The 27,595-nt window shown below is 37.1% G+C and overlaps 1 protein-coding gene and 1 pseudogene across 1 annotated transcript in view; both read right to left on the minus strand.

Moving 5' to 3' along the window:
• Positions 1–27,595, minus strand: part of DNAH7 (dynein axonemal heavy chain 7) — a 330,767-nt gene that overhangs the window by 262,188 nt on the left and 40,984 nt on the right. The window contains exons 9-13 of the mRNA XM_007965701.3: positions 27,393–27,512; positions 16,399–16,582; positions 15,414–15,593; positions 3,117–3,389; positions 2,247–2,374 (exon numbers count right to left, since the gene is read on the minus strand). Of these exons, the coding sequence (XP_007963892.3) occupies positions 2,247–2,374; positions 3,117–3,389; positions 15,414–15,593; positions 16,399–16,582; positions 27,393–27,512 (885 nt within the window). The remainder of the gene's footprint in view (positions 1–2,246; positions 2,375–3,116; positions 3,390–15,413; positions 15,594–16,398; positions 16,583–27,392; positions 27,513–27,595) is intronic.
• LOC103217560 (transcription factor E2F3-like) lies at positions 9,147–10,540 on the minus strand (annotated as a pseudogene).

Here is a 27,595-nt window from a genome sequence, read left to right on the forward strand (position 1 = left end):
AAACTATAACTTAGCTATATGACATCTAATAATTAAAAGCAAATTTGCATACATTTACTTATCCAGTGCACATTTAATGATCTATTACATTTTCAACTATAATATTGTGACAGTGATACATAAATGAATCAGATAGCATAACGGCCCTCAAGCAACTCACAATACAGTAAGGGAGATAGGACTGTGAACAATCATTTCCAACCTGAGCTTTAAGGGCTCTACTGGAGATTTAGTTGAGATGGCACAAAGAAAGTAGTACAAAGGAAAGGAATGATTAACTATACTTAGAGGGATTGTTTAAAATAGGCCTGTGTGCTCAGAAACTTCCAGTAATATGCAAATATTTCCTACTGATTTGGGTTGCTGCCAATATAAATCATGAACTTATTTTGGCATAGAGAAAAAAAAGTAGCAAGAGCTAAGGGAGTTCAAATGAAACAAGCAGAACAATTCTTCAGTAAGATTGGCTGAAAGGTGAAGGAGACAGGAACAGCATGGGATAATGGGTTAAAGTCTGGGGCTGGGACATGAAAGAGGGCCTCCAACATGTTTGTAACCTTCAGAGAGAGAATCAACAGGTAAGAAGAGGTTCAAAATAAGGAATATAGAAGAGATGACTGAAGGAGCCAGGTTCAGAGGCTTTGAAAGCAATGGCGCTGAGCTCCTAGGCAGAGAGAAAAACTGAATGGTGCGACAGACTCCTGCCCTCTGAGTATGTGGGAGACAGGCTTTCTGGAGAGGTGAGTCAAACCATGCAGGGGCAAGAATTAGAAGGCATTCATATCTAATGGCTCCTTTAATAGTCCTGATATGTCCTCTGTCCATCCTAGGGAGTCTGGTGAGAGGCAAGAGGCATAATTAGGAGACAATGGGAAAAAGTAGAACTGGCACAAGCTCAGAGAGCATTAAGAGGCAGGGGAAGTAGCTATGAAATTAAAATAAATATTTCACCCAGCATGAACAGCAATAATGAGAAGACACTTTCACTATTCCTCCAGTTCTTTTAGAGGAAATGGTGCTTTAAGCTGAAAATATGATCTGGTTCCTAGATAAGGTACTCAAGTCCTAGTCCTCTTTCACACGGTGCCTTTATCCCCAGCCTTGCCTTTCACCTCTCTTCCCTCACGCTATGAAATCAATGCAAATCACTCCTAGTTCTTGGAATATACCCTGCCATTTTCACACCTCACTGCCCTCTACATATTGTCTTCTTTTCCTGGAATTCTTTCACCCACACTGTACACCTGATGGACTCCCACTCATCCTTCAAAATAAAATTCACACGTCAGTTCCTCTTTGCAGCCTTCCCTGATTCTCCCCCTCCCTCAAACTCCATCTTGGGAGGAAATTAATTCTGTCCTCTCCGTTCTACCTTGTGGCTCATTACAGTATTTACTGCATGGTACTGTAATTTACTGGTTTGTATGTCTATTTCTCCATCTACATTGTAACTTCCTTCAGCAGTTTTATTCATGTTTAGAGCCTTAGAGCCTAAGTGGCTAGTCTTGTGCCTAACACAAGATAGGTAAATAAAACTTCCTTCAGGCTTCTTATACAGCTGGAAAGAAATATTTTTAATGATCTATTTTTTTCTCTGATACCATAATCATAAAATATATCCTGATTATTTGGAGTTTTTCACCCATGTAACTGATGCCAGTGGAGAGATTCCCAGAGCAACATTACACTTTTCTGCTTCTTGTCTTAAAGAAACAGGTATTCTGCTTTATACACTAGTATTCTGTGAGTTTACTTCACATGGGTCAGTTTTCCCAAAAATCCCTAGGTTAGTCAGCAAATGAATTTCCAGATAAAAGAAAAAGTTACCATGGCCCTCAAGAGTAATTATAGGAAGATGAAGTTTCAAATGTGATGGTCCCTTAGGACCCATAACAACTACTATGTAAATCTACTTTGAAACCCACTTTGCATATTGATTACACAAATATAAAACTCTGAAGTTAGATAATGTCCACTTCACTTGTGCAAAAGAAATACCAATACATTTTAATACCACCTTAACTCAGACAATTGGGAAGGCACATTTGTGGTGAAAAAAATACTACTAATAATAATCATATTATATCACAAAGTGACACTTAAAGCCAAGTAGAAATAAGTTTAGCATAATCATTTCTTTTGGATCATTTATGACATTGCTCTAATCCATTATTTTAGTTGAGTGGTAGCTGATTCTATTAAACATCCCCTCCCAAAAAATAAAAAATTCAGTATCACATAAATACCTTGTATTTACTTCCTGATGATCTCTGAACATTTTAGCTAGAAGTTTCCCACAAATAATATCTGCTCGCTTCACCAAAGCTCTGATTAATTCCTCACAGTGCATTTCAAACATTCCTAAACGAATAGTCTGCAAAAGATTAAAAGTTTAATCAACATAAGAAATAAAACAAATAGATTTTCATATTTTGCCATTCTCATAATTTTTATTTTTGTGTGATATAACAAGATTAAGATTTTTAAAAAACATATAATTCAGGGAGGGTTTTCTGAATAATCCATTTGTATTATACAACTATCTTCTGGGTAAATATCCTTGAAAAGTTTATTATCTTGGAAACCAATCTCAGGACAATAATAGCAATAACAATTTTGGTGAATTGAATTACTATATTGCTAAATAAATAATGTAGGTTTCAAACGTTATAGTTGCTCTGTACAAAAAAATGCATGTTCATGGTAGAAAATTTAGAAAATGTAAAAAGGGACAAAAAATAAAATTTTAAGTTACTGGTATTCTAAACAGAACCACATTTCGGTGTAATTACCATATTTTCCACAGGATTTATAAACATTAAGGCAAACATCAAATAGGTTCTTGGAATTGTAGGGACAGGGCAAATTATATAAAATACCTGTCAGAGTTGGGGTAGCAGAGTCTCAGCTACATGAGCACAAGAACTGCATTTTGCCTAGCTTCTTATACCCAGGGCTTACCACAATGCTGGAGACACATCAGAAGCTTCATAAATATTTTTCCTGTTCATGGTAATGTTCTAATTCTTTCACTGTGTTCTAAAAATACACCCTAATAAAACTGGGGAAAAGATACCAGAGAGAGATAACAGTTGTACAAAACTGGAGTTATTTACCTTTATGGATGTGTATTGTATTTCCTCTATTAGTTTCTGGTATTTGCGAATTTCATCTATTATTTTTTCATAACTATGATTTTCTGCGAGGAAGTTATCAACATCTTGCTCAGCTTTTCTGGTAATTAAAAAGTCATACTTGTCATAGAGTCTGAGGTGCTCGGTGGGTGCCACACTCTCTTTCATAATAACTTGCTTGATCTTTTCTTTGTGAGCATCTACAATTTCATTCAGAATTATGGGCTTCAAGGTTGTTGGTTTAGACTTACTTTCCTAAACAAGGGGGTAAAAATAATAGTATCTAAAATATCTTTAAGTAACTATATCATTTATCTTTGTACAAATGCCAATCTTACAATATTTCCTGTCTTTTTATTCACAAGGTTGTTTTAATTGTTCAATGTCTAATCTATAGAAAGAGATTAGACTAATTGCAGCAGTGTTTTAAAATTTAGGGTTCATACAATTTTTTGTTTTCTTTAAGGCTACCTAGTTTTGTTTTTCTGTATGGATGAAAGAACAGTCACTTAAAAATATATATAAAATAATATTTAGAATAAAAAAACAGAAAATAAACATTTTTAAGTTTTATTTTTAATTGACATCATTATACATATTTATGGAATACAATGTGATGCTTTGACACATGTATACATTGTGTATTGATCAAATCAATGTAATTCGTAAATCCATCACCTCAAACATTTCTCATTTCTTTGTAGTAAAAACATTCAAAATCCTCCCTTCCTGCTATTTTGAGATATATAATGCACTATTGTTAACTACAGTCACCCTAATGTGCAATAGAACACCAGAACTTATTCCTCCCATCTAACTGTAACTTTGTACCCAATTACCAAACTGTCCCCATCTCCCCCATTCCTTGCTGCCCTTCCTAGCCTCTGGTAACCACTATTCTACCTTTTTATTTCTAAGAGATTAACTTTCTCAGATTCAACATATAAGTGAGATTATTCATTTTTTGTCTTTCTGTGTGGCTTATTTCACTTAACATAATGCCTTCCAGGGTCGTTCATATAATTGCAAATGACAGGATTTCCTTCTTTTTAATAGCTGAATAGTATTCTACTGTGTGTGTGGGGGGGTGTATCACATTTTCTTTATCCATTCATCCACAGATGGACACTTAAGTCAATTCCATATCTCGGTTATTATGAATACAGATGTAATAAACATGGGAGTGCAGATACCTCTTCAACATACTGATTTCCTTTCCTTTAGCATACACACCCAACAGCGGGATTGCTGTATCATAAGGTACAAAAATTTGTACTACCTGCAATTTTTTGAGGAACCTCCTTACTGTTTTCTATACTGGCTGCACTAGTTTACATTCCCACCAACAGTGTGTATGGGTTCCCTTTTCTCTACATCCTTGTCAACACATCATCCTTTGTCTTTTCAAAAATAGCTATTCTAACTAGAGTGAGGTGATATCTTATTGTGGTTTCTATTTGTATTTATCTGATAATTCGAGATGTAGAATAGTTTTTAATATACCTGTTGGCCATCTATTTGTATATCTTCTTGTGATAAATGTCTTAGGTTTTCCATCAATAAATAGGATTATTTGTGGTTTTGCTATTGAGTTCCTTTTATATTCTGAATATTAACCTGTCAGACATTGATATAGTTTGAATATATGTCCCCGCCAAATCTCATGTTGAATTGTAATCCCCAGTGTTGCAGGTCGGGCCTGGTGGGAAGGTGTCTGGGTCATGGGGGTGGATTCCTCATGGTTTGGTTCTGCCCTTGCCATAGCAAACAAGTTCTCATGAGATCTGATCATTTAAAAGTGTGTGGTAACTCTCCACCCCAGTCTCTCTTGCTCCTGCTCCTGCTATGTGAGACAACTGTTCCCACTTCACCTTTCATCATGTCCATAAGCTTCCTGAGGCCTCCCCAGAAACAGATGCAAGCACTATGCTTACTGTACAGCTTGCAGCATCATAAGCCAATTAAACCTCTTTTCTTATAAATTATCCAGTCTCAGGTATCTCTTTATAGCAATGCAAGAATTACCTGTCACAGATGTACAGTTTGCAAATTTTTTATCCCATTATGTGTGCTCTTTATTCATTGCTTCCTTTGTGCAGAAACTTTTTGGTTTGATGTTATCCCACTTGTCAATTTTTATTTTTGTTGCCTGTGTTTTTGAGGTCTTATCCAAAAAATCCCTGTCCAGATCAATGTTATAAAGCATTTCCCCTATATTTCCTTCTAGTAGTTTCATAGTTTTGAGTGTTACGTTTAGGTCTTTAATCCACTTTGAGGTGATTTTTATATATGGTGAGAGAGAGGGGTCTAGTTTGATTTTTCTGTATGTGGATATCCAATTTTTCCAGCACCATTTATTGAAGAGGCTATCCCTTTCCCAACATATGCTTTTGGTGCCTTTGACAAAAATCAGTTACTGGCTGGACATGGTGGCTCACACTTGTAATCCCAGCACTTTGGGAGGCCAAGGCAGGCAGATCACTTGAGCCCAGGTGTTTAAGACCAGTCTGAGCAACATGGTGAAATCCCATCTCCACAAATAACACAAAAAATTTGTGGTAGTGTAAATCTGTAGTCCCAGCTACTCCAAGGGTACTGAGGTGAGAGAATCACCTGAGCCCAGGAGATCAAGGCTGCAGCGAACCATGACCATACCACTCCACTCCAACCTGGGCAACAGAGTAAGACCCTGTCTTGAAAAAAAAAGTTATTGTAGAAGTGTGGATTTATTTCTAGGTTATGCTGTTCCATTGGTCTATGTGTTTGTTTTTATGCCAGTACTATGATGTTTTGGTTACTATAACTTTGTAGTGTACGTGTGTGTGTATATATAAAAATATGTAAAATTATTTTATTGATACTTTACCATACATTTTTTCAAATTACACCCATTTGAAGTGATCACAGCTAGGGAACAGGTCACCCCGTAACAAATCTATTGACGAAATTCATCATAAAAGCTTTTTCTTGGTTGTTTTGTACATTACATTACATATTTTCTTTTTCAAACTAGTATACAACACAAAGCTAAACTGACTCATAGTTTGCCTACTCCCAATTTTGGGAGAAATATTTCCTTTCTACCAAATCATGTACCCCATAGGAAAATAAATTCCTGCATGCTGACAATTGCCACCCAACTTTCTCTGCAAGGAACCTTCCTTCAAATCCCTCCTTCTCATACACATGAGTTGTCATGCACACAGTGAATTCTTATTTTCTTTTTCCTGAAAGCTTAAGCTGTAAATACTGCAATTTTATTTACAGATCTACACATAAACAAAAGTGAAAACAAGAAACACAACAAAAACAAAACAAAATAACAAAAAAAATTACAAACCAGCTAGAAAATATTCTGGCAGTGTTTACAAATTAGTTGCTACTTTTGTACAAAATTGCTAAACAAAAAAATGTGAGAAAACTGCATATCAACTTCAATAAAACAATTGCTATGCACAACCCTGTACATACAAACACACACCTAACACTGCCATGCTAATGTGTTGCCCTTTATACATTTTATTTTCTGAGGCTCATGCAGTCATAATTTGCACACTTGTAACTTTCAGCCATATAATATGTGAGCTTTAATAGCAGCAACCGATGGTACCAGGAAACCTGCATACTTAGAACTTAAAGTAATGCAAAAACTGTGGTACTTACTAACTCACTTTGTGTGCTCAGATACTAAGTCAAAAATAAAATGACTAATGCAAGAATACAGTATGAACATCTAATTAATGTATACCAGTTAAGCCCAGCAACTGGAAAAATCTTATACATGAAGAAACTTTTAAGATTTACTAGGATTCCTTTAGTTTTTAAAACAATAAATATGGCATTACCTTCCAAAAATTTCAACAAAACACACAATAACCTAGCCAGGTGAGTTTGGTCTTTAGATGTTGGAAAAAATCAGCTTTCTGCAGCTGGTAAAGATAATTACACAAAGCTGGAAGTAGAGGCAGCTAACCAGATGACATAGATATGGGAAATGGGGAAAAGCTTGATATAAATGGTTTCCCATACAGGAAAAAAAAACCACAGTGTATTTCCAGTAGACAACACAAAGCTCCCTCTCCCTCCTCCACCCCAATGCTTCCTCTCAGACCACACCGATGTTTTGTACCAAGTCCAGTGTGTGTGAAGGGAGGAGACCACAGATGGAAGCTGAAGAAGAAAAAGGCAGATAGTCTTCACCTTTGTTTTTTCCCAAACATACACCCATGCATACCCACACAAAGAGTTTAAAGCACTAGTGTCATATGTCTTGACCCCAAAACCACTTTGCATACTGTAGAAATCTACCTGGAGTAAACTGGCTAGGACTTTTGTGTTTGGTTTGTTTGTTTGTTTTTATTTCCTAAGGGATATTTTCAATTCAATTAAACGTGTATGAGTTGAGTGCCTACTGTGTGCCTGCCACTGAGTCAGGCAAATAGCATTTCAATTTAACTGTTCATTTTGAGGTTTGTTCTTTATCTGACTCCCTCATTCCCACAGTCCTTAGTATCCAAAAAATGGATTGACGATACTATGCTGTATTCTCAGTGGGAGATGGCCATTGCCTCCTGCCAATGGAAAAGCTATTCTTCAACATAACTGGTAGGATTTGCAGCTGACACAAACCCTCCAACTTGGGACACCATTCCTGAAGAGTAAAGCGGGAAATGCCCTGGCATTCTTTTGCTCCATTTTCTACATCCTGGCTTTCCTTGGTCCAACTCATTCCTTCACAGAGGAAGGGGAACACGGTCTAGCCAGAATGATTACAGTCCCTGACACAGTGGGAGCCCCCTGTTCCTGCCAGCTTAAGAAAATGCCACTCACACAATAGGGATATCTTTCTCCCTAGAGACCTCTCCAGCTGACCCCATCCTGAGAAGTGGTCTCTGAGTGCAGCATTAAGAGAGTCCTTTCCCAGTAATAGGGGTGTGGGAAGCCCAAGGATTAAGGGATCCATGCTTGCTGCTCCTTGGGAGTGTTACATCATTTGACGTAGTTCTCCTTTCCAATGGGTCACTCATGTCAGCAAGCCCCGGGGCTGACTTGCTCCAAGCTGGGAGTGGAAGTAAGATGGGACAATGCTTCTTGCAGAGCCTGATAAACCTTAGATCACACAGGTTTAGATGTTCCAATCAGTAGAGGTTCTGTCCCTCTGCTTATGTAATGTGAATTTGTAAAATTTCCTTCAAAGTAAGCAATTAAATAGAAATGGTGATGAATACCACAGGAATATATAAATGGCAGCTAAAAAATAAAAAGTCTAAAACAATCCACAAAGAACTAAGTAGGCATTTGCTACAAATCAACTGGAAAGTCACAAATATGCTAGGGATAGGGGAGTGGGCATAGTTTATGGAGATAGAAAACTCCACAACAGCTTAGAGTGGCAGAACTCTACGAGTCTTCTGTAACTGCAACAAGTATATTTGAAAACAGATTCTTCATCCTAAAGGCTATGGAGGTTTTAAGGGTTTTGAGGAAGTTTTATGTCCCCTACTACTGCGACACAGAGTCCAGAGCTTAAATTGAATTTAAATATTCCTAAGAAGAGCAGAAGTCCATTTCATACTTTTGCATGACTTCACGTTTGCATTTGGTGCAGTTCTATTCCATATTAGCATACCCCAAAGGCATACATTCTGTGGAGAAGGGACAGTTTGAAATGCTATTAAGGAAGATCTTTGTTTATCAGTGGTCCAGGTGGCCAGACCCCATTCTACAGCCCATCTGTCAGGCACAGCAAGCAAATTCGCGAAGAAGGAAGGGAGGAAGAAAAAGTCAGAGCGAGAAACACCTGATTGCACATTTTTTCACTTGCTTACTTATCCAGATCATCATGGAGCCTGGAGCAAAGCAGGGTTTTCCCAAGGGAGCCTGCAACTGTGCATTTAGAAAAGTTTTTTTTTTAATTCATTAAAATGTCAGCTTTCTTCAGAAGTCTGTAGTTTACTTCATGATAATTTCTTAGAGGAAGAGGGTAGGAAGGGACCACATTGCATGACAGATGTTCTGGTCCCATGATAAAAAATTATTGATTTGTAAGAAGGCATATGAAGCATAATCAACCATACTTGAAGTCTTCCACCAGTGGAAGCTTTTCCAAATCATCAGCATCAAAGAGATCACTGATGCCTTCCTCCTCCCCAAGGCTCAGGAGACAGTCCTCTTGCAGCAGGGGAGGCAATAAGTTCACAAACAGTCCTTTTAGGTTAGAAGGAATTTGGTTCACAGTCTGCTGTAAAAAGTTGGCTGAGGCGGCCAAGGGAGAAAGGTTTGCTATAGAAATTGACCAATTCCTACGTCCTCAGTTGGTTGAATCCAAGTCTTTGGAATTCGGTTTAGAGATATTCCCATTGCGGTCTTGGTTGTTTGTTTTCACTGGATTGTGTGTTTCCATCTCTTCTGGACAGGAGTAAACCTCAGTGGGTCCTTGGGTACTTGCCAAACATATTTGTAGGCTCTCTATTGAGTCAAGGGCTTCAAGTCTTGTTTCTGGAGGGGCTTTCACAATTTATAACGGTTTGGTCTTTGAGGCCACTAAGTTTTCAAATATCTTGATACATAACATAAACTAACCTTTGATTATCTGAATCTGTGGTTAATAGTTTGAGGTCCAGGGTGCAGCTCTGGATCAGTTCATCTAATTTTTTCTCTACCTGACTCAGCCTGGTTGCTTCTTTTGACAGGCCTTGACACTGGACCAGCATGCCCTCATCCTCAGCCAGACTGCAGCCTACTGCATGTTTTTCTTCTTCTTTTCTTTTCTTTCTTTCTTTCTTTCTTTTTTTTTTTTTTTTTTTTTTTTTTTTAAGACAGAGTCTTGCTCTGTTGCCAAGCTGGAGTGCAGTGGCGTGATCTCGGCTCACTGCAACCTCCACTTCCCGAGTTCAAGCGATTCTCCTGTGTCAACCTCCAGAGCAGCTGGGACTACAGGCACACGCCACCATGCCCAGCTAATTTTTGTCTTTTCAGCAGAGACAGGGTTTCACCATCTCGATCTCTTGACTTTGTGATCTGCCCACCTCAGCCTCCCAAAGTGCTGGGATTACAGGCATGAGCCACTACACCTGGCTGTTTTTAGACTTCTTAATGAAGGAGATACTTTGAATGTTGGTGATACCATAAGTCCTTCTCTTTTGAACTTTTAGCACTTTTTCTGCCTTGTTCAAATCCAAGACCCCATGGAGAGACTGGCTCAGGAGCTGAATGAACTTCTTGTTGAGAAGACCAAGGGATGTATCATATGGCGTTTTTCTGAGGGAGATTTTTGGGGTTTTAGGACTATCTGGACTTCATAGAGCAGCTCTTCTTTTCCTTCAGGGGTTTTGAAGCCATCTAATAGGTACTGTGAACACCTTCCCTAGCTTTAGGCTTCACTTTGCCTGCTGCTGTAAAGGCATTTCCGAAACCAGCCTGGCTCAGCAGGGGGAGATGGGAGGTCGGGTAGAGAGGGGACCTGAGGGCCAAACAGACCAGTGGTGTGGGGGTGAAGGTGGTCACCAGTGGGGGAAGTAGGGAGAGAAGAGGAAGGGTAGTGGTGCCGAGCAGATGTGAGGGCGCTGGGACTGTCCCAGGGACTGCCAGGGAGCCAGTTTGCAGGAGGAAGCGGTTCCCTAACTCTCCGGGATCCCTTCTGCCTCCTGCTTGTAGTCTATTTTGAAGTAAGGTAGTGTGATGCCTCCAACTTTGTTCTTTTTGCTCAAGATTGCTTTGGCATTCAGAGTCTTTTGTGATTTCATATGAATTTTAAGATTTTTTTTTCTACTTCTGGGAAGAATGTCATTGGTATTTTGATAGAGATTGCATTAAATCTGGAGATCACTTTGGGTAATATGGACATTTTTACATAGTTAATTATTTCCATTTATGAACACAGAAAAAGCCACACTTTGTGCAATCGTATATGCTAGCTTTATAAGGCAGTGCTTGCATTGTTCATTGTTGACAGAAAATACACTAGAGTTCAATGTCATATCATCATAATCTTTAAACACAATACTTTTTCACATTGAGGGGAAATCTATCTAGATCAAAGAAAGTTTACTTATTCACTGACCTTTGATCTTTGATTCTGTGAACAGCAACTAGAGCAGATGAAAATCCTTAGCTGCAAAATGTGCATTCTGCTCTCAGGATTACAATAATTGTAGACAAGGATGGACCAGACAATAATTTTAAATAAGCAAACAAACCTTAACAGTTTATCTCCTTTTCTTTCCATTTTATAGGACAAGTAAATATGCCCACATGGTTTATTATCTGAACTAACCTAATCTTTTTTTTTTTTTTTTTTTTTTTTTTTGAGACAAGGTCTCACTCTTTCGCCCAGGCTGGAGTGCAGTGGCACTATCTTGGCTCACTGCAACCTCTGCCTCGTGGGTTCAAGCAATTCTCCTGCCTCAGTCTCCTGAGTAGCTGGAATTACAGGTGCCCACCACCACGCCTGGCTGATTTTTGTAGTTTTAGTACAGACGGGGTTTCACCATGTTGGCCAGGCTGATCTCAAACTCCTGACCTTAGGTGATCCACCCACCTTGCCCTCCCAAAGTACTGGGATTACAGGCGTGAGCCACCATGCTCATCCCTAACTTACTTTTAAATATACATATGCTCTACCTGTTGTCCAGATTTTATTTATATTGTAACAAAACAAAATCACGTCTGCAGTGGACATTCTACAACATTCAAATTGATGGCATCAAAGGCTTCTTTAGGCAATTGGGTAATTTTCTCAGTTATCCAGGGGGCATTTGCCTACTATTCCCCCAGTGGGCACTTCAGGAAATCATCTTGCTTAGAACTAGATACTTCATGAGAACATCAGTGAATCCCACCACCGTTTCACCCCTGGGCTCGTTAGATACTTGGTATCATCTTTTTGGAAAACAGAAATTTTTAAGATAAAGCAATCTATATAATGTACTGTGTGCAATGTAAAATTACTTGCTCTCATGTGAAGATAACTAATATTCACTATAGGCTGTTTCTTAAATTTATTAACAGCCTACCTAATTTGTAAAGCCTATAGGCCTACCTTTCTAAACAGAATTGAATACTAGGACTTCAAAACTATTTTAGAAAGTATAATTTTGGGGCCAGGCATGGTGGCTCATGCCTGTAATCCCAGCACTTTTGGAGGCCGAGGTGGGCAGACCACGAGGTCAAGAGATCCAGACCCATCCTGGCCAACATGGTGAAACTCCGTTTTTACTAAAAATACAAAAATTAGATGGGCATGGTGGTGGGTGCCTGTCATCCCACTTACTCGCAGGGAGGCTGAGGCAGGAGAATTGCTTGAACCTGGGAGGTGGAGCTTTGCAGTGAGCTGAGATCATGCCACTGCACTCCAGCCTGGGCGACAGAGCAAGACGGAGTCATTCATTTTGATATGAATCTAATCATCTCCTATTAACAGTCATGAGAAATGATATTTTGTATGAGACACCTCCAGATGTTCTAAAGCACATCAAATTAGATCAGGTGATATGCTTGGACTCATGGTGCATTAACCCATTACAGGTTTACCTTCCATGAAAAAAAAAAGTGTATTTTAGTTCACTTTCAATATCTACCAAAGGTTATGATAAGAAACAGCTACATGAATTCCATTTCTGCAATTGTTGTCAAAGATCACTGAGACTATGTTCAATTATCCTACTCACGATACCCTACATCTCACTTGTAGGGCATCATCTAGGCATATTTTACTAGTACTGATTTCTAAGTACTGACTCCATCATTATGAGTCGGTATCTCTGGGGCAAGGGACAATGGTGAGTGGCGATGGTGATTCCTGGAATTTGGATCACTCGTATACCAAACCTCAATGACATGCAATTTACCCATGTAACAAACTTACACAAGTACCTCTGAACCTAAAATAAAAGTTGAAAAATAAAATGTGTTACCAGATTATGGTGATCCATAGGGTTTCAGGACCATTACCCATGAATGATGACAACTGTAGGCTTTATCTCTCAAAATTTGACACCATGAAAAACATCTCTCTTCCTGAAAAGTTTTAATTAACTGCTCTAATCATAATTAAAATTTGTCATACTTTCCTTTAGAAGCCAGGAAGCTTGGGGCCATATTTTATAACTATAAAATCATAGCAACTGCATTCATTTTGATAATTATAAAAGTTACTTTTCTTCACTTGACCTTTGTCTACTAATTCTTTTCTTGTTAACTTGTTAAATTTGTTTTGTTTCATAAGTTACTTCAAGTCATTCTTGAAAAAGTGAGGGTACAAACAGAATAGAAAAGAATGCAATAGATGAACTAGAATTACACAAAAGACAAAGTAAGCAGTATGTTTCTCGAGAGACTTCTATTTATGGTAATATGAGGAATAGATATCCAGAAAACAACTACTCAATTCAAAACACATAAATATGCCAGGAGAATAAAGCTGAGTTTATCTTTTATAATGCATAGCTAAGGAAATAACAAAAAATAAAAAATAAAGTCTAAGTGACCAAAATAAGAGAAAGTATGAGTTGAGAGGTCATTATGTGCAGAAGTGAGCAGCTGCCCTGGGGACTCTACTGATCCTTGGTGTTCTAAGCTTTGCTTTAATGAGTTTCTGGCAAGGTGGATGCATGGGAGGGGCTGCCAGGAAACAAAGCCTCAAGCTTGAGCAAAGTTGGAAGTCATAATTGGCACCCCCACTTAAAGCCAAGAACACTGAAGGGTGACACAATCTTAAAATGAGAGTTCTGTGGAGACGAAACTTCAGAATGCTGAAAGGTGACAGATCTTTGAATACAAGAAAAATAAAAATGTCCTGGTTTTGCTTTGATTCTCTGTAGAGGAAAAAAACAAAAGATGGTTGCCTTAAGAATCTGTAACCACAAGTCTATTTTCACACAGATTTGAGTGAATATTTGCACAACTAGTATTGTCCTTGAAAACATTAAGCAAGAATTCATCTAAAAACGGTCCTTGGTCTGCAAGGGCCTGGGGAGCACCTGTCACAAGAATATGGAAACTCCAAAGGAATCGACTTAAACCAAGGCCTCAAAGACTTTTTTCATAAACTTCTTATAAGCATAAGTATAATAATACAGGAAAAATACCCAGAGAAATATACCACCAGGAGCAGGAGTCAGCAAACAGCAGAATCAGATCAGCAAAAACTGTGGATACTGGTAGTATCACACACAGAGTATTAAAAATATTTAATCTGTGTAAACAGAAGTAAAAGCTTAATGAATACATCACTACGTATAAAACACTATCAAAAATGACTAGGCCTATTTGAAAAGAACCTAAAGGATTCCTGAAAAATAAAAATAGAATAATAAAAAATTGGAAACTCAAAGGAAAGGATAATATCCTCAAAATGGATAATTTCATATAATGTTAAGTGAAATAAGCAAAACACGGATTACTTATAAGACGCTTCCACTTATACAAAGACATGCAAAAACTAAACATAAATTGTTCAATAATAAACAGACAAGTAGTTAAGCCTATTTTGCAAAATTAAGAACAAAAACTCCAAACTTCAAGATAGTGATTCTTTTGCTAGAAGATAGAGAGATAAGGATGTAAACAAGGAGCAAAGGGGAAGAGCTTAAAGGTACCAGCAATATTCTATCCCTCAAGATGGGCTGTGCCTATTTAGGTGTTAACTTTATTACTACTGAAGCCTTTACACACTAGTTTCCTGCACTCTTCTAAATACAGCAAATATGTTTAAGCTATTTTAAAAATAGAAAAATAAGGAGAACGCTTCTGATTGGACTTACAAAACAAGAAAACATTACAAGGTGAAGAATTTTCAGACATGCTCATTTCATATACTAGATTCCAATAACTATTGTGGAAATGTCGTAGATTAGATCATGAGTTGAAAATACAAAGGAGCTCACTATTACAGAAAAAGGTGTATGAGGGGAGTAATAAATTCGAGGGCAGTTTTACAGAGCTGGAAAAGCATAAGGAGGCCTACAGCAAGGCAGGAGTTTACAGGAAATGGCAGGACAGCTACAGTAAACACTCAATGGCTGCTTCAAACCTGATCACAACTTTAATTCCTTCTCCTCAGAAAGTTTTCAGCTAAGTCCAAAGGAAGACTAGACTAGGAAAGTAGGTATATTTTAAGAGAAGCCATTTGGAAAATGGTAGTTTTTTAGCAACACTTTCTTATAAGCCAATATTATTATATTCTGTGAAGCAGAGGATACCTGTCTACAACTTTCAGAACTTACTTGAAATGAATATCATTATGCAAATTCAAGCAATCTTAATATCCTTGTTACTTACCCACTTGGAATATAATTTTGTCTCAACTCGTGGCACAAAACCGACAGCTTTAATCATGACATCATAAACATTTAGAAAGATATCTATATAGTCACTAAACTCAGGTTCAAACTTAATGGTGTCATTATCAAGAATCAGCCTCATGATGAAACCTGGATGTTCAAAAGCTCTAACAGAATCCTGCAAAAAAAATTAAAAAATTTACATACATAAATATGTATGAATTGTGCTAGACTAAGTAGTACACCAGTCCCAGTTAGAATACATGGGAACCCACACTTCCTCTTATGACCCAGACAGCTAAGCCAAGGAAGACCTCTAATAAAAAAAGCAAGAGTGATTCTGAGCTACAGTTGATGGTATCCAGTATCCATTGGGCCTACAGGTCAACTACAGGGTCAAAGTCTCAAAAAAACATGTGCACATAGCAGTGGAGTTCTAGAATCATACAAGATAGAGCCCAAGAGGAGAACACTCCAATTCCAAGGCCCTGCTCATACTGTAACAGGACCTCCTTCCAGAGACAGAAAAGCTTCTTTTTTGCTAAAGTTACCTCATGGTAACTTTCTCCAGCCTTCATGACCCAAATTTCCCAATTATGTGAATTTTCACTTATTTTCACTAATCTTCACCTCTAGTCATGATAATCATATATCCTAAACATGCAGATTGACATTAACTTTTTTTTTTTTTTGAGACAGGGTCTTGCTCTGTTGTCCAGGCTAGAGTGCAATGGCACAATCTTGGCTCGCTGCAGCCTCAAATTCCTGGACCCAAGTGCTCCTCTCACCTCAGCCTCTTGAGTAGTGGGGACTACAGACATGTGCCACCATGCCTGGCTGACAATTTTTTTTTTAAGATAAATGTAATAGGTCTAAAGATGTACTTTCTGCTCTCTCACTGATAAGGATATTATTTTCCTCTCTGAAATAATTAAAACTAAATACATCCGTAAACACATATTGGTGAACTGAACCATACTTACTGGTGGTTGTGCAATTAAGTCCGTGAAATCTTGCATGGAGACTAAAGTGAGGTCCTGCAGCTGTAAAGTCATAAGTGCAGCAGCACAGTTGAAAAAAGATTCCAATTTGGCACTGCTGTCACCAGTCGGCAATTGCTTTTTTTTATTACCTTGGTAATAAATATTCTGCACTTCTGGAAACCACCTTGAAAGAATAAAAGACTTTTAAAAGTCAATGCTTTCAGTGAATTACTCCTTTTATATTAAGCATTAACAGTAATTTCTGGACATCTAAAGGTCTTCATAGAGAAGTATATTGCTAAATGATATTACCCACTCTCCAAAATGTAAGTGCTAAAATATTTCACTTCTAGGAAAAGAAATTTTAAATCTTAGCCAATAGAAAATTACTCAGTGGTGTGATGCTGTAAGAAAGACATAATTCTAACTCCTGGAACTATGGCTCCTGACTTTTTGAAGAAATATACAACTAACTTAACTGGATATTACAAAATACTCCTCTCCAGTCTCCGAAATGTTATCTAGAAAATATATTGGTTAGTTTAAAGTTAAAATGTGAATAACTGATTAACCAAGGGAGGGCTTATACCATGTTCAATACTCTTGGTTGTTTCATGCTATTCTATCTGCTTACAGTTACTTGAAAACAATTTACAAATCAACAAAATCAGGTATTTATTTTCTCATTCCCCTTAATGTGATACACTGAAAGAGCGTCTGATGTAAAACAAAGTTTCAAATGTGTATGTGTCCTTCTAATAAAAGGATAACAGTGTAATTCCATGTATAGGTACATAATGATGATAACAAGCAAACTTTTCAACTTATAAAACCACTCTCCAACACTACAGAATTTTAAAATGTTATCTTTTTTCATAAGAGATAACGAATTTTTTAAATAGTCAATATAATTTCAGGAGTTTCCTGAATGTTCCAAGACAGAAAATCTAAATTTGAAATATATTTATTCATCCCTTTAACAAGTATGTGTTGAGTGTTTACTATATACTAGGAATAGCGTTGTAGAAGATACAAAAATTTGGTATCGGCCGGGCGTGGTGGCTCACACCTGTAGTCTCACCACTTTGGGAGGCCAAGGTGGGTGGATCACCTGAGGTCAGGAGTTCAAGACCAGCCTGGCCAACATGGTGAAACCCCGTCTCTACTAAAAACACAAAAATTGGCTGGGTGTGGTGGTGGGTGCCTGTAATCCCAGCTACTTGGGAGGCTGAGGAAGGAGAATTGCTTGAACCTGGGAGGCAAAGGTTGCAGTGAGCCGAGATGGTGCCACTGCACTCCAGCCTGGTGACAAGAGTGAAACTCCGTCTCAAAAAGGAAAAAAAAAAAAAAACATGGTATCATGGCAATGTGTCATAACAGAAAAAAAAGATCTAAAATAAAAGGATAGAGATATAATTTTCCATTTAAATAATGAAGAAGGGTTTCATAGTGAAGATGGCAATTTCACTAAAAAAATAAAGACAGAAAAGAGAATGAGGAAGGCCCTGAAAGATTCAAAGTGGAAGAATTATAAAGAAAAATAAATGGAGAAGGTAGGGTTATCAGATCATTTCAGTGTCTCAAATAGACAATAGAATACAAAACAGGAAGAAATATATGAGGGAAGATCCAGTTCAGGCAAGAGATAAAATAAGTTTAGGTCTGCAGAACTGGAAAGAGGACAAATATGACGTATTTTAAAAAGTATTCAATTGTTCATTCTCTCAAAAATATTTATATGACTCCCTATTATGTATGAAACATTTGGGGTACAAAAGATTTCTTAATTCTGAAAGTGCTTATATCAGTGAAGGAAAAGAGGCACATACATAAATAAATAAATATTATTTTTAAAAAGGACTTAGAAGAGAACAAAGTGCTGGAGGCATTCATAAGGAAGAGATCGCTTTTGATGTAATAACAGTAAAAATTTCATGAAAGAAGGGTCATTTAGGCTGGTTATTAAAGGATAGAAGAGAGTCTTCTCCAGTAATGACCTGCATCAAACATCGTAAATAGTGTAAACCACAACAGTCTGCTGATAGTGTGCAAGAAGTCCTCATTCCATTTTAATCTCTTAACCTCTAATTCAATCTTTATAATTAGGCAAACAAAGATGACAATGCTGAGACCCAGAGTTTCAAGTTTTCATAGCACTCCCATCTCACAAATGAAAACAAATAAGGAGTAACTAATTACTTTAAAAATCAGTAATTGGTGAAAAGGGAGAACAAAGAGCCTTCAGACTTACTCCACAGATTTTTAACAGTGGTAAGGTGTGGTTACAGACTAGTCATAGAAGTTATATTCTGTTTTATTTAACATGACTATTTCTACAGGCATGATCCAAGGTGAAAGTCTTTTCAGAACTGAGGATGGAAAAGACAAGTTAGATCTATATTGCAGAAAACCTTTAAAGGCATATTAAGAAATATGGACTTCCTTTCTCAACAAAAGGGAGGCACTGAACTGGGGAATATTTTAAGACCCATCCAGCAATGGTTTACAGGCCAGGCTTGAAAAAGAAAGATACCAGAGACAAAGTAATATGGCAGTTATTCAGATTTTGCAATGGGCTATATGGAAGGTTAAGAGGGCCAGCCAAGGGTAGCAGTCCTGGGGATTAAGAGGAACGGATGCACAGGCAAGTTGCTTCTGAGAGTAGATAAAAAATAGTTGATGGTCATAAAATAAGTCTCCACAAATGTAAAAGGTACAAAATCATTAATCAATAACAGAAGGACACTTAGAAATTCACAAATATGTCTAAAGTAAACAACACATTTCTAAATAGTCAATGACTCAAAGAAGAAATCATAAGGGAAATTAGAAAACAAGATGAATGGAATGCAGGGAATTCCATACCATAACTCAGGAAATGCAGCAAAATCAGTGATTAGAGGGAAATTTTTAGCTGTAAACACCTACATCAAAAACAAGGGAAGCCTGGGCATGGTGGCTCATGCCTGTAATCCCAGCACTTTGGGAGGCTAAGGTGGGAGGATCTCTTGAGTCCAGGAGTTCAAGAACAGCCTGGACAACATGATAAGGGTCTGTCCTGTCTCTACACACACACACACATACACATACACACACACACACACACACACACACACACACAAATATTTAGCTAGGCATGGTGACATGCGCCTGTGTTCCCAGCTACACAGGAGGCTGAGGTGGAAGGATGGTTTGGGCCCAGGAGGTCAAGGATACAGTGAGCCATGTTCATGCCACAGCACTCCTGCCCGGGAAACAGCATGAGGCCTTGTGCCAAAATAATAAATAAATAAATAAATAAATAAATAAATAAATAAATAAAGGGCTGGGCGCGGTGGCTCACACCTGTAATTCCAGCACTTTGGGAGGCCAAGGCAGGCGGATCACAAGGTCAGGAGATCAAGACCATCCTGGCTAACACAGTGAAACCCCATCTCTACTAAAAATACAAAAACAAAATTAGTTGGGCATGGTGGCGGGCATCTGTAGTCCCAGCTACTCAGGAGGCTGAGATGGGAAAATGGCGTGAACCCTGGAGGCAGAGCTTGCAGTGAGCAGAGATCCCGCCACTGCACTCCAACCTGGGTAACAGGGCAAGACTCTGTCTCAAAAATAAATAAATAAATAAATAAATAAATAAATAAATAAATAAATAAAAAGAAGAGAAAACTAAACTCAAAACAAGCAGCAGCAGAAGGGAGGAAATAAAGAGGTGAGTCCAAACAAAAAAATATTGAATAGAAAAATAGAGAAAAATCAACAAACCTAAAGTTGGTTGTTTAAAAAGATCAACAAAACTCATGAACTTATAGCTAAGCTGATCAAGAAAAAAGAGCAAAGACTCAAATTGTTAAAATCAGGAATAAAAGGGGAGACATTAATACTTACATTACAGAAATACAAAGAATTAAAAGGGAATATAATATACAATTGTTTCCCAACAAATTTGATAACCTAGAAAAAATGGACAAATTCTACAAAGACAAACACTACTAAATCTGGCTTAAAAAGAAATAGAAAATATCAATAAACCTGTAGCAAGTAAAAGAGATCAAATTAATAATTTGCAAACTTTCCAGGAAAAAAAGGCCAGGACTAGACGGCTTCACTGGTAGTTCTAACAAGCATTTAAAAAATTAACACCAAACCAAATGTTTGGTTTGTAAAGAATTCACAAACCAAAAAGGAAAAGAGAAAAGAACACTTTCTTACTCATTCTATAAGGTGAGTATTACTATAATACCAACTACAAAGACATAACACACATGTACACAAAAACTACGGACCAATATCTCTTATGAATAAAAACAAAAAAATCCTCAACAAAATACTAGAAATCCAAGTCCAGAAGCACATAAAAAGGATTATATGATCACATGTGATGGCTCATGCCTGTAATCCCAACACTTTGGGAGGCTGAGTCAGGAGGACTGCTTGAGTCTAGGAGTTTGAGATCAGCCTGGGCAACACAGTGAGACCTTGTCTCTACAAAAATGAATAAAATTAGCTGGGCACATGCCTGTAGTCCCAGCTACTCAGGAGGCTAAAGCATGAGAAACACTTGAACCCGGGAAGCAGAGGCTGCAGTGAGCCAGGATCGTACCACTGCACTCCTGCCTGGGTGACAGAGCAAGGCCCTGTCTCCAGGGAAAAAAAAAAACAGGATTATCTCCATTCCATGAGCAGGTAGAATCTACCTCAGGAATTCGAGGTTGGTTCAATACATGAAAACCAATGTAATATACCATATTAATAGAATGAAAGGGAAAATCCCATGATTATCTCAATAGATTCAGAAAGCATTTACAAAATCTAATACTGCATGATAAAAAAAAAAAACATGTCTGCTCTTGCTGCTTCTATTCAGCATTGCACTGGAGGGTCTAACCAGGGGAATTACCTAAGAAAAGGAAAAAAAAATAATAACCAGATAGGAAAGGAAGAAGTAAACTGTCTCTATTTGCAGATGATATGATCTTATATATAGAAAGCCATAAAGAATCCACATACAAAAACCATTAAAGCTAATAAATAAGTTTAGTAAGGTTGTAGAATACAAGATCAATATGTAAAATTCAGTTGTATTTCTACACACCAGCAATAAATAATCTGAAGATGAAATTGAGACGACCATTCCATTTACATAGCATCGAGAAGAATAAAATACTTAGAAAAAAATTAAACCAAAAAATGTAAATACATTTTTGTATTTACATTTGGTATTTCGACAGAACTAAATAAATGGAAAGACATCCTGTGTTCATGAATTGAAAGATTTAACATTATTAAGATGTCAATACTCCCAAAATTAATGTACAGATTTAATGCATTCCCTATTAAAATCCCAATGGCATTTTTTTAAAAAAATGCACAAGTTGATACTAAAATGCATATAAAATACAAAGGACTCAGAACAACAACAATTTTTCAACTCAGAAAAATAAGAACGAAATTGGAGGACCCAAACTTCCTTATCTCAAAACTTACTACAAAACGGTTTGGTACTGGCATAAAAGACAAACAGGCCAATGAAACAGAATAAAGAGCCCAGAAATAAACCCTCACATATATGCTCAAATGATTTTCAGCAAAGGTGCCAAGACAACTCAATGAGAAGAGTCTTGCAAAATGGTGCTCAGACTACCAGGTATCCATATGCAAAATAATGAATTTGGGCTCCTATCTCAGACCATGTGTAAGTTAAAATGAATTTGGTTTGTAAAAGTCAAAAAGGCCTAACTGTAGGAGCTAAAACTATAGAACGATTAGTTCTGTTTACCACACAGGTAAACAGGTAAATCTTGGTGGCTTTGGATATGATACTGATATGGTTTAGCTGTGTCTCCATCCAAATCTCACCTTGAATTGTAATAATCTCCATGTGTCAAAGCTGAGGCCAGTGGAGATAACTGAACCATGGGGGCAGTTTCCCCCATACTCTTCTTGTGGTTGTGAATAAGTCTCGTGAGATTTGATGGTTTTAAAATTGGGAGTTCCCCTACACATGCCCTCTTGCCTGTCGCCATGTAGGACAGGGCTTTGCTCCTTATTCGCCTTCCACCATGATTGTGAGGCCTCCCCAGCCATGTGGAACTGTGAGCCAATTCAACCTCTTTCCTTTATAAATTACCCAATCTCAGGTATGTCTTTATTAACAGTGTGAGAACAGATTAATACAGATACCAAAAGGCACAAACCACCAAAGAAAAAACATAAATCAGACTTCATCAAAATTAAAAATATTTGTGCTTCAAAGGACACTATCAATAGAAGTATTTGCAAATCATATAATTGATAAGAATCTAGTATCCAGAATATACAAAGAACTCTTAAACCTCAACAACAAAATATCAGATATTTTACATGACAATAATAAAAATCAGACAACCCAGTACAAAATGAGCAAAGGGTTTGAATAGACATTTTCCAAAAATGACAAATAGACAATAAGCTCATAAAAAGATACTTAACATTATTGGTCATTAGCAAAATGCAAGTTAAAATCACAGTGAGATACAATTTCATAACCATGAGGATGGCTACAAGCAGAAAGATAGACAATAGCAAGTGTTGGAGAGTATGTGGAGCAATTGGAACCCTCATAAATTGTTAGGAATGTGAAATCTTATAGTCACTTTGGAAAACAGTGCAAGTGTTCCTCAAAAAGTTAGAATTACCATATAACCTAGCAATTTCACTCCTAGGTATACAGTCAAGAGAACTTAAAAATGTATTTATGCAAAATAAATTGTTCATAGCAAAAACAGCCAAAAAGTGGAAACAATCCAAATGTCCATCACCTGATGACTGGATAAATGAAACGTCTTATATCCATACAACGAAATGTCATTTGGCCATGAGAAGACATGACATATTGATACATGCTATAATATGAATGAACTTTGAAAACGTTATGCTTCCTGTAAGAAGCCAGGCAAAATGACCATTTCATACTGAGATGAAATGTCCAGAGTAGGGAAATTCACAGGGACAAAAAATATATTAGTATAGTTACCAGGCACCTTTGGGTGGAAGAATGGGAAATGACTGCTAACAGGTACAGAGTTTCTTTCTAGGGAGCATTAAGTCATTCTTGTGTTGCTATAAAGAAATATCTGAGACTGGGTAATTTATAAAGAAAAGAGGTTTAATTGGCTCATGATTCTACAGGCTGCACCAGCATGGTTCTAGCATCTGATTCCAGTGAAGTCCTCAGGAACATTGTAATTATGGCGGAAGGTAAAGGCAGAGCAGTCATGTCACATGGCCAGAGCCAGTGCAAGAGAGCAAAGAGGAAGGTGCCACACACTTTTAAACAACCAGATCTTGTGTGAACTCAGAGCAAGAACTCACTTATTATCATGAGGACAGAACCAAGCTATTTATGAGTGATCTGGCCCCATGAACAAAACACCTCCCACCAGGCCATACCTCCAACACTGGGGATTACGTTTCAATATGGGATTTGGAGGGGACAAGCATCCGAACTATATTGTATGGTGAAAATGAAAATGTTCTGGAATTAATGGTGATGGTTGCACAACCTTGCAAGTATATTATCAGCTACTGAATTGTACACATTAAAGTAGTGAATTTTATGGTAAATGAATTATTTCTCAATAAAAAGGAATAGCAATACACTGGGTATCCCTGGAAGCAGAGCTAAACTTTCATGCTTTCCTACATGAAATTTCAAAAGAGAACAAAAAAGTCCCAAGGTTTTCAACTTGGCCTCGTAATGGTTCACAACAGGAAGAGTAGCAGATTTGGAAGAAAGAGAATAAGCATTGCTAGGGACATGCTGAGATTCATGACATTCAACTAAAGATATTCAGTGTTACCCTGGGTCTGAGCAAAGACGTGTTGAGGAATACCTAAAAGCACAGGCAAGAAAGGTAAAAATTAACAAACAGGATAACATCAAGCTAAAAAGCTTTGCATAGCAAAAAAAACTATCTAGACAGAGTAAAGAGACAACCTACAGAATGGGAAAAAAATGTCTGCGAACTATTCATTGTACAAAGGATTAATAACCAGAATACACAGAGAACTCAAACAACAGCAAAAATCCAAATAATCTCACTAAAAATGGGCAAATTGATCTAAATAAACATTTCCCAAAATAAAACATACAAATAGCCAACAGGTATATGAAGAATGCCCAACATTCCTATTTATCAAGGAAATGCAAATCAAAAGCACACCGATATATCATCTCACTCCAGTTAAAATAGCTACTATCAAAAGTACAAAAAATAATAGATGCTGGCAAGGCTGCAGAGAAAGAACTCTTTCCTTCCTTCCTCCCTCCATCCATCCCTCCCTCCCTGCTTTCTCTCTCTCTCTCTCTCTTTCTTTTTTTCTTGAGCCAGAGTCTCACTTAGTCACCCAGGCTTGAGTGCAGTCGTGTGATCTTGGCTCACTGCAACCTCCGCCTCCCAGGTTCAAGCAATTCTTCCACCTCAGCCTCCCAAGTAGCTGGGATTACAGGTGTGCGCCACCACACCCTGCTAATTTTTGTATTTTTAGTAGAGATAGGGTTTCACCATGTTGATTGGTGGTTTCAAACTCCTGACCTCAAGTGATCCACCCACCTCAGCCTCCCAAAGTGCTGCGATTGTAGGTGTGAGCCACCATCCCTGGCAAAAAGGGGAACTTTCATACACTGTTGGGAACACAAATTTGTGCGACCACTATAGACAACACTGTGGAGGTTCTCAAAAAACTAAAATTACAACTACCATGTAATTCAGCAATTCCACTGCTGGGTATATACCCCAAAGAAAGGAAATCAATATATCAAAGAGATAGCTGCACTCCCATGTTTATTGCAGCACTATTCACAATAGCCAAAATGCAGAATCAACCTGGGCCCATCAGTGGGTGAATAGATAAAGAAAATACAGTGTGTGTATGTGTGTTTGTGTATAGTATATAAAATGTAAATAAAATACAAAATGTATATAAAATACAGTATATAAAATGTAGTTTATATATACAATGGAATATTATTCAGTCATAAAAATTAATATAATCGTGTCATTTGCAGCAACATGGACGAGCCTGTAGGACATCATGTTAATTGAAATAAGTCAGGTACATAAAGATAAATATCATACGCTCTTATTCATATGTGAAAGCTAAAAAAAAAATTGATGTCATGGAGGTTGTAAGTAGAATGGTGGTTAAGAGAAGCTAGGAAGGGCAGGGATGGGATGGAGGATAAAGAGAGGTTGGTTAATAGGCACAAAAATACAGTTGATAGAAGGAATAAGTTCTGGTGTTTGATAGCAATGTAATGTAACTATAGTTAACAAGAATTTATAGTATATTCCAAAATAGCTAGAAGAGAAGATTTGGAATGCTTCCAACACAAAGAAATGATAAATGTTTGAGGTGATGGATATGCTAATTACCCTAATTGAATCATTATGCATTGTATGAATGCATCAAGATATTCCATTAATATATGTACCCTATATATATGTGCAATTATTATGTATCAATTTTAAAAATTGGTAAGACAGGCCTAAAGCTCAGAATACGAAATCTTGAGGCAGATGAAATCACGAAATTGTTAAGAGAATATAAAGAAGAGAGATAACAACAAAGATCTGGGGAACCCTACTTGTAGGGAATAATAATAAGTAAAGCCAGAAAAAGATAAATGGAAGAACTAGAGAAACACAGCAGCACAGAAAAGCAGGTTTCCAGAAGTCTGGGTGATAAACCATACACTGTGAGTAAAAGTGGAAGATGAGGATGACGAAAAGGCATTTGGGTTTGGGGTAGAAGTCATAATTAATCATTTGCTAATTGTTTCTCCTCTGTGAACTGATGCTCTGCCTTTTGGTCGTGATAAACACTTTCTGGCTCACTACTTAAAGTATGCTCAGAGAGTTCTTCCCTGAGAATCAATCAGGAAGCATCAAGAGATACAGCTAATCAATCTGCATTTCTCAGCAAAAAATAATTCAATAGAAGTTTGTACTCTACTCTGTAATTTGACACCCATTGAACTAAAATTTACAGTGGTAATGTATTCCTAGGGTAGAACCCAGAAGTTACAGATCAAGATAATTTATTTGTATCCTGTCCTTAAGAGGTCACTTTCTTCTCTGTAATTAATTATGGGTTTTCATTTTATCGCCTCTTAACTCTGTTTTTACAGTAACTAAATACTAATATAAAATAGAAGGCTAAAGTTTTTTCAAGTAATATCAAAGAATTTTATTCTAACACATTGGAGAAGAAAGCAAGATAATGGAAATATTTTATCTCAAATTATGAAGATATCTTTCTAAGTAACTTCAAAAAATCACAAAGCTATGCTAGCAGTTTTATGTTCTCTGCTATCTTAAATTTGACCTAATTTTAATGTCCTGTTTATAATAACTTAATGACCCATGAGAGAAAGAATTTTCCTAAGTTGTTTCAAAGCATACCATCTGGTTGCCAGATTATGAATTATCATATGTGGCTATTCCATTCTGAAAAGCCAATCCATGGAGATATTCAATTATCATTTGATAGGTCTGCCTTCCAGTGACATTTTTAAACTCATTTAAATGATATACTTTCCCCACTTAATCATTATTTAAATTCTTCTGCTTTCCTCATCCAAAAACAAAATGAAAGGAGGTACAGAGCCTAGCATGAATTAACAGTAGATGACAAATAAGTATCTGGTGAATAATGAGTAGGTAACCATTCTCTCATGGTATTCAGCACCCCTCTCAAAGGATAGGTACAAACCAGACATTTAGAGAAAAGTAACCATTTGTCATGAACATTTTAGTTTCTGCACAATCTCTGCTGTGTAGAACATCTGGACAAATATTATAGACTAAGATAATTAAAGATATTATATTTAAATCATGTAGAAATGATTTAAAACATATTAAAATTGGATCTTCTAAAAGCAGTTAAAATACAGTAGTCCACCATCATATTTTTAAACTTATGCTTTCCTACATGAAATTTCAAACCTTTACATTTTAAGTAGAGTCTCTTTGGCAGATTCCATGTGTCTCATGATAATGTTCTGAAAACTTGACAGCTCTAATGCATCCTGGCGATTATGAAATTCTTTGATATCAACTAAACGTAATTTTCTGCAAGAGATAAAATAAACAGTAATTTAGCAATGACTTTTTTGGTATTTAATATTTTATTAATTGGTCCCTTCTTAAAAATA

This window comes from Chlorocebus sabaeus, chromosome 10 (assembly GCF_047675955.1).
Source record: "Chlorocebus sabaeus isolate Y175 chromosome 10, mChlSab1.0.hap1, whole genome shotgun sequence".
Taxonomy (NCBI): Eukaryota; Metazoa; Chordata; class Mammalia; order Primates; family Cercopithecidae; genus Chlorocebus; species Chlorocebus sabaeus.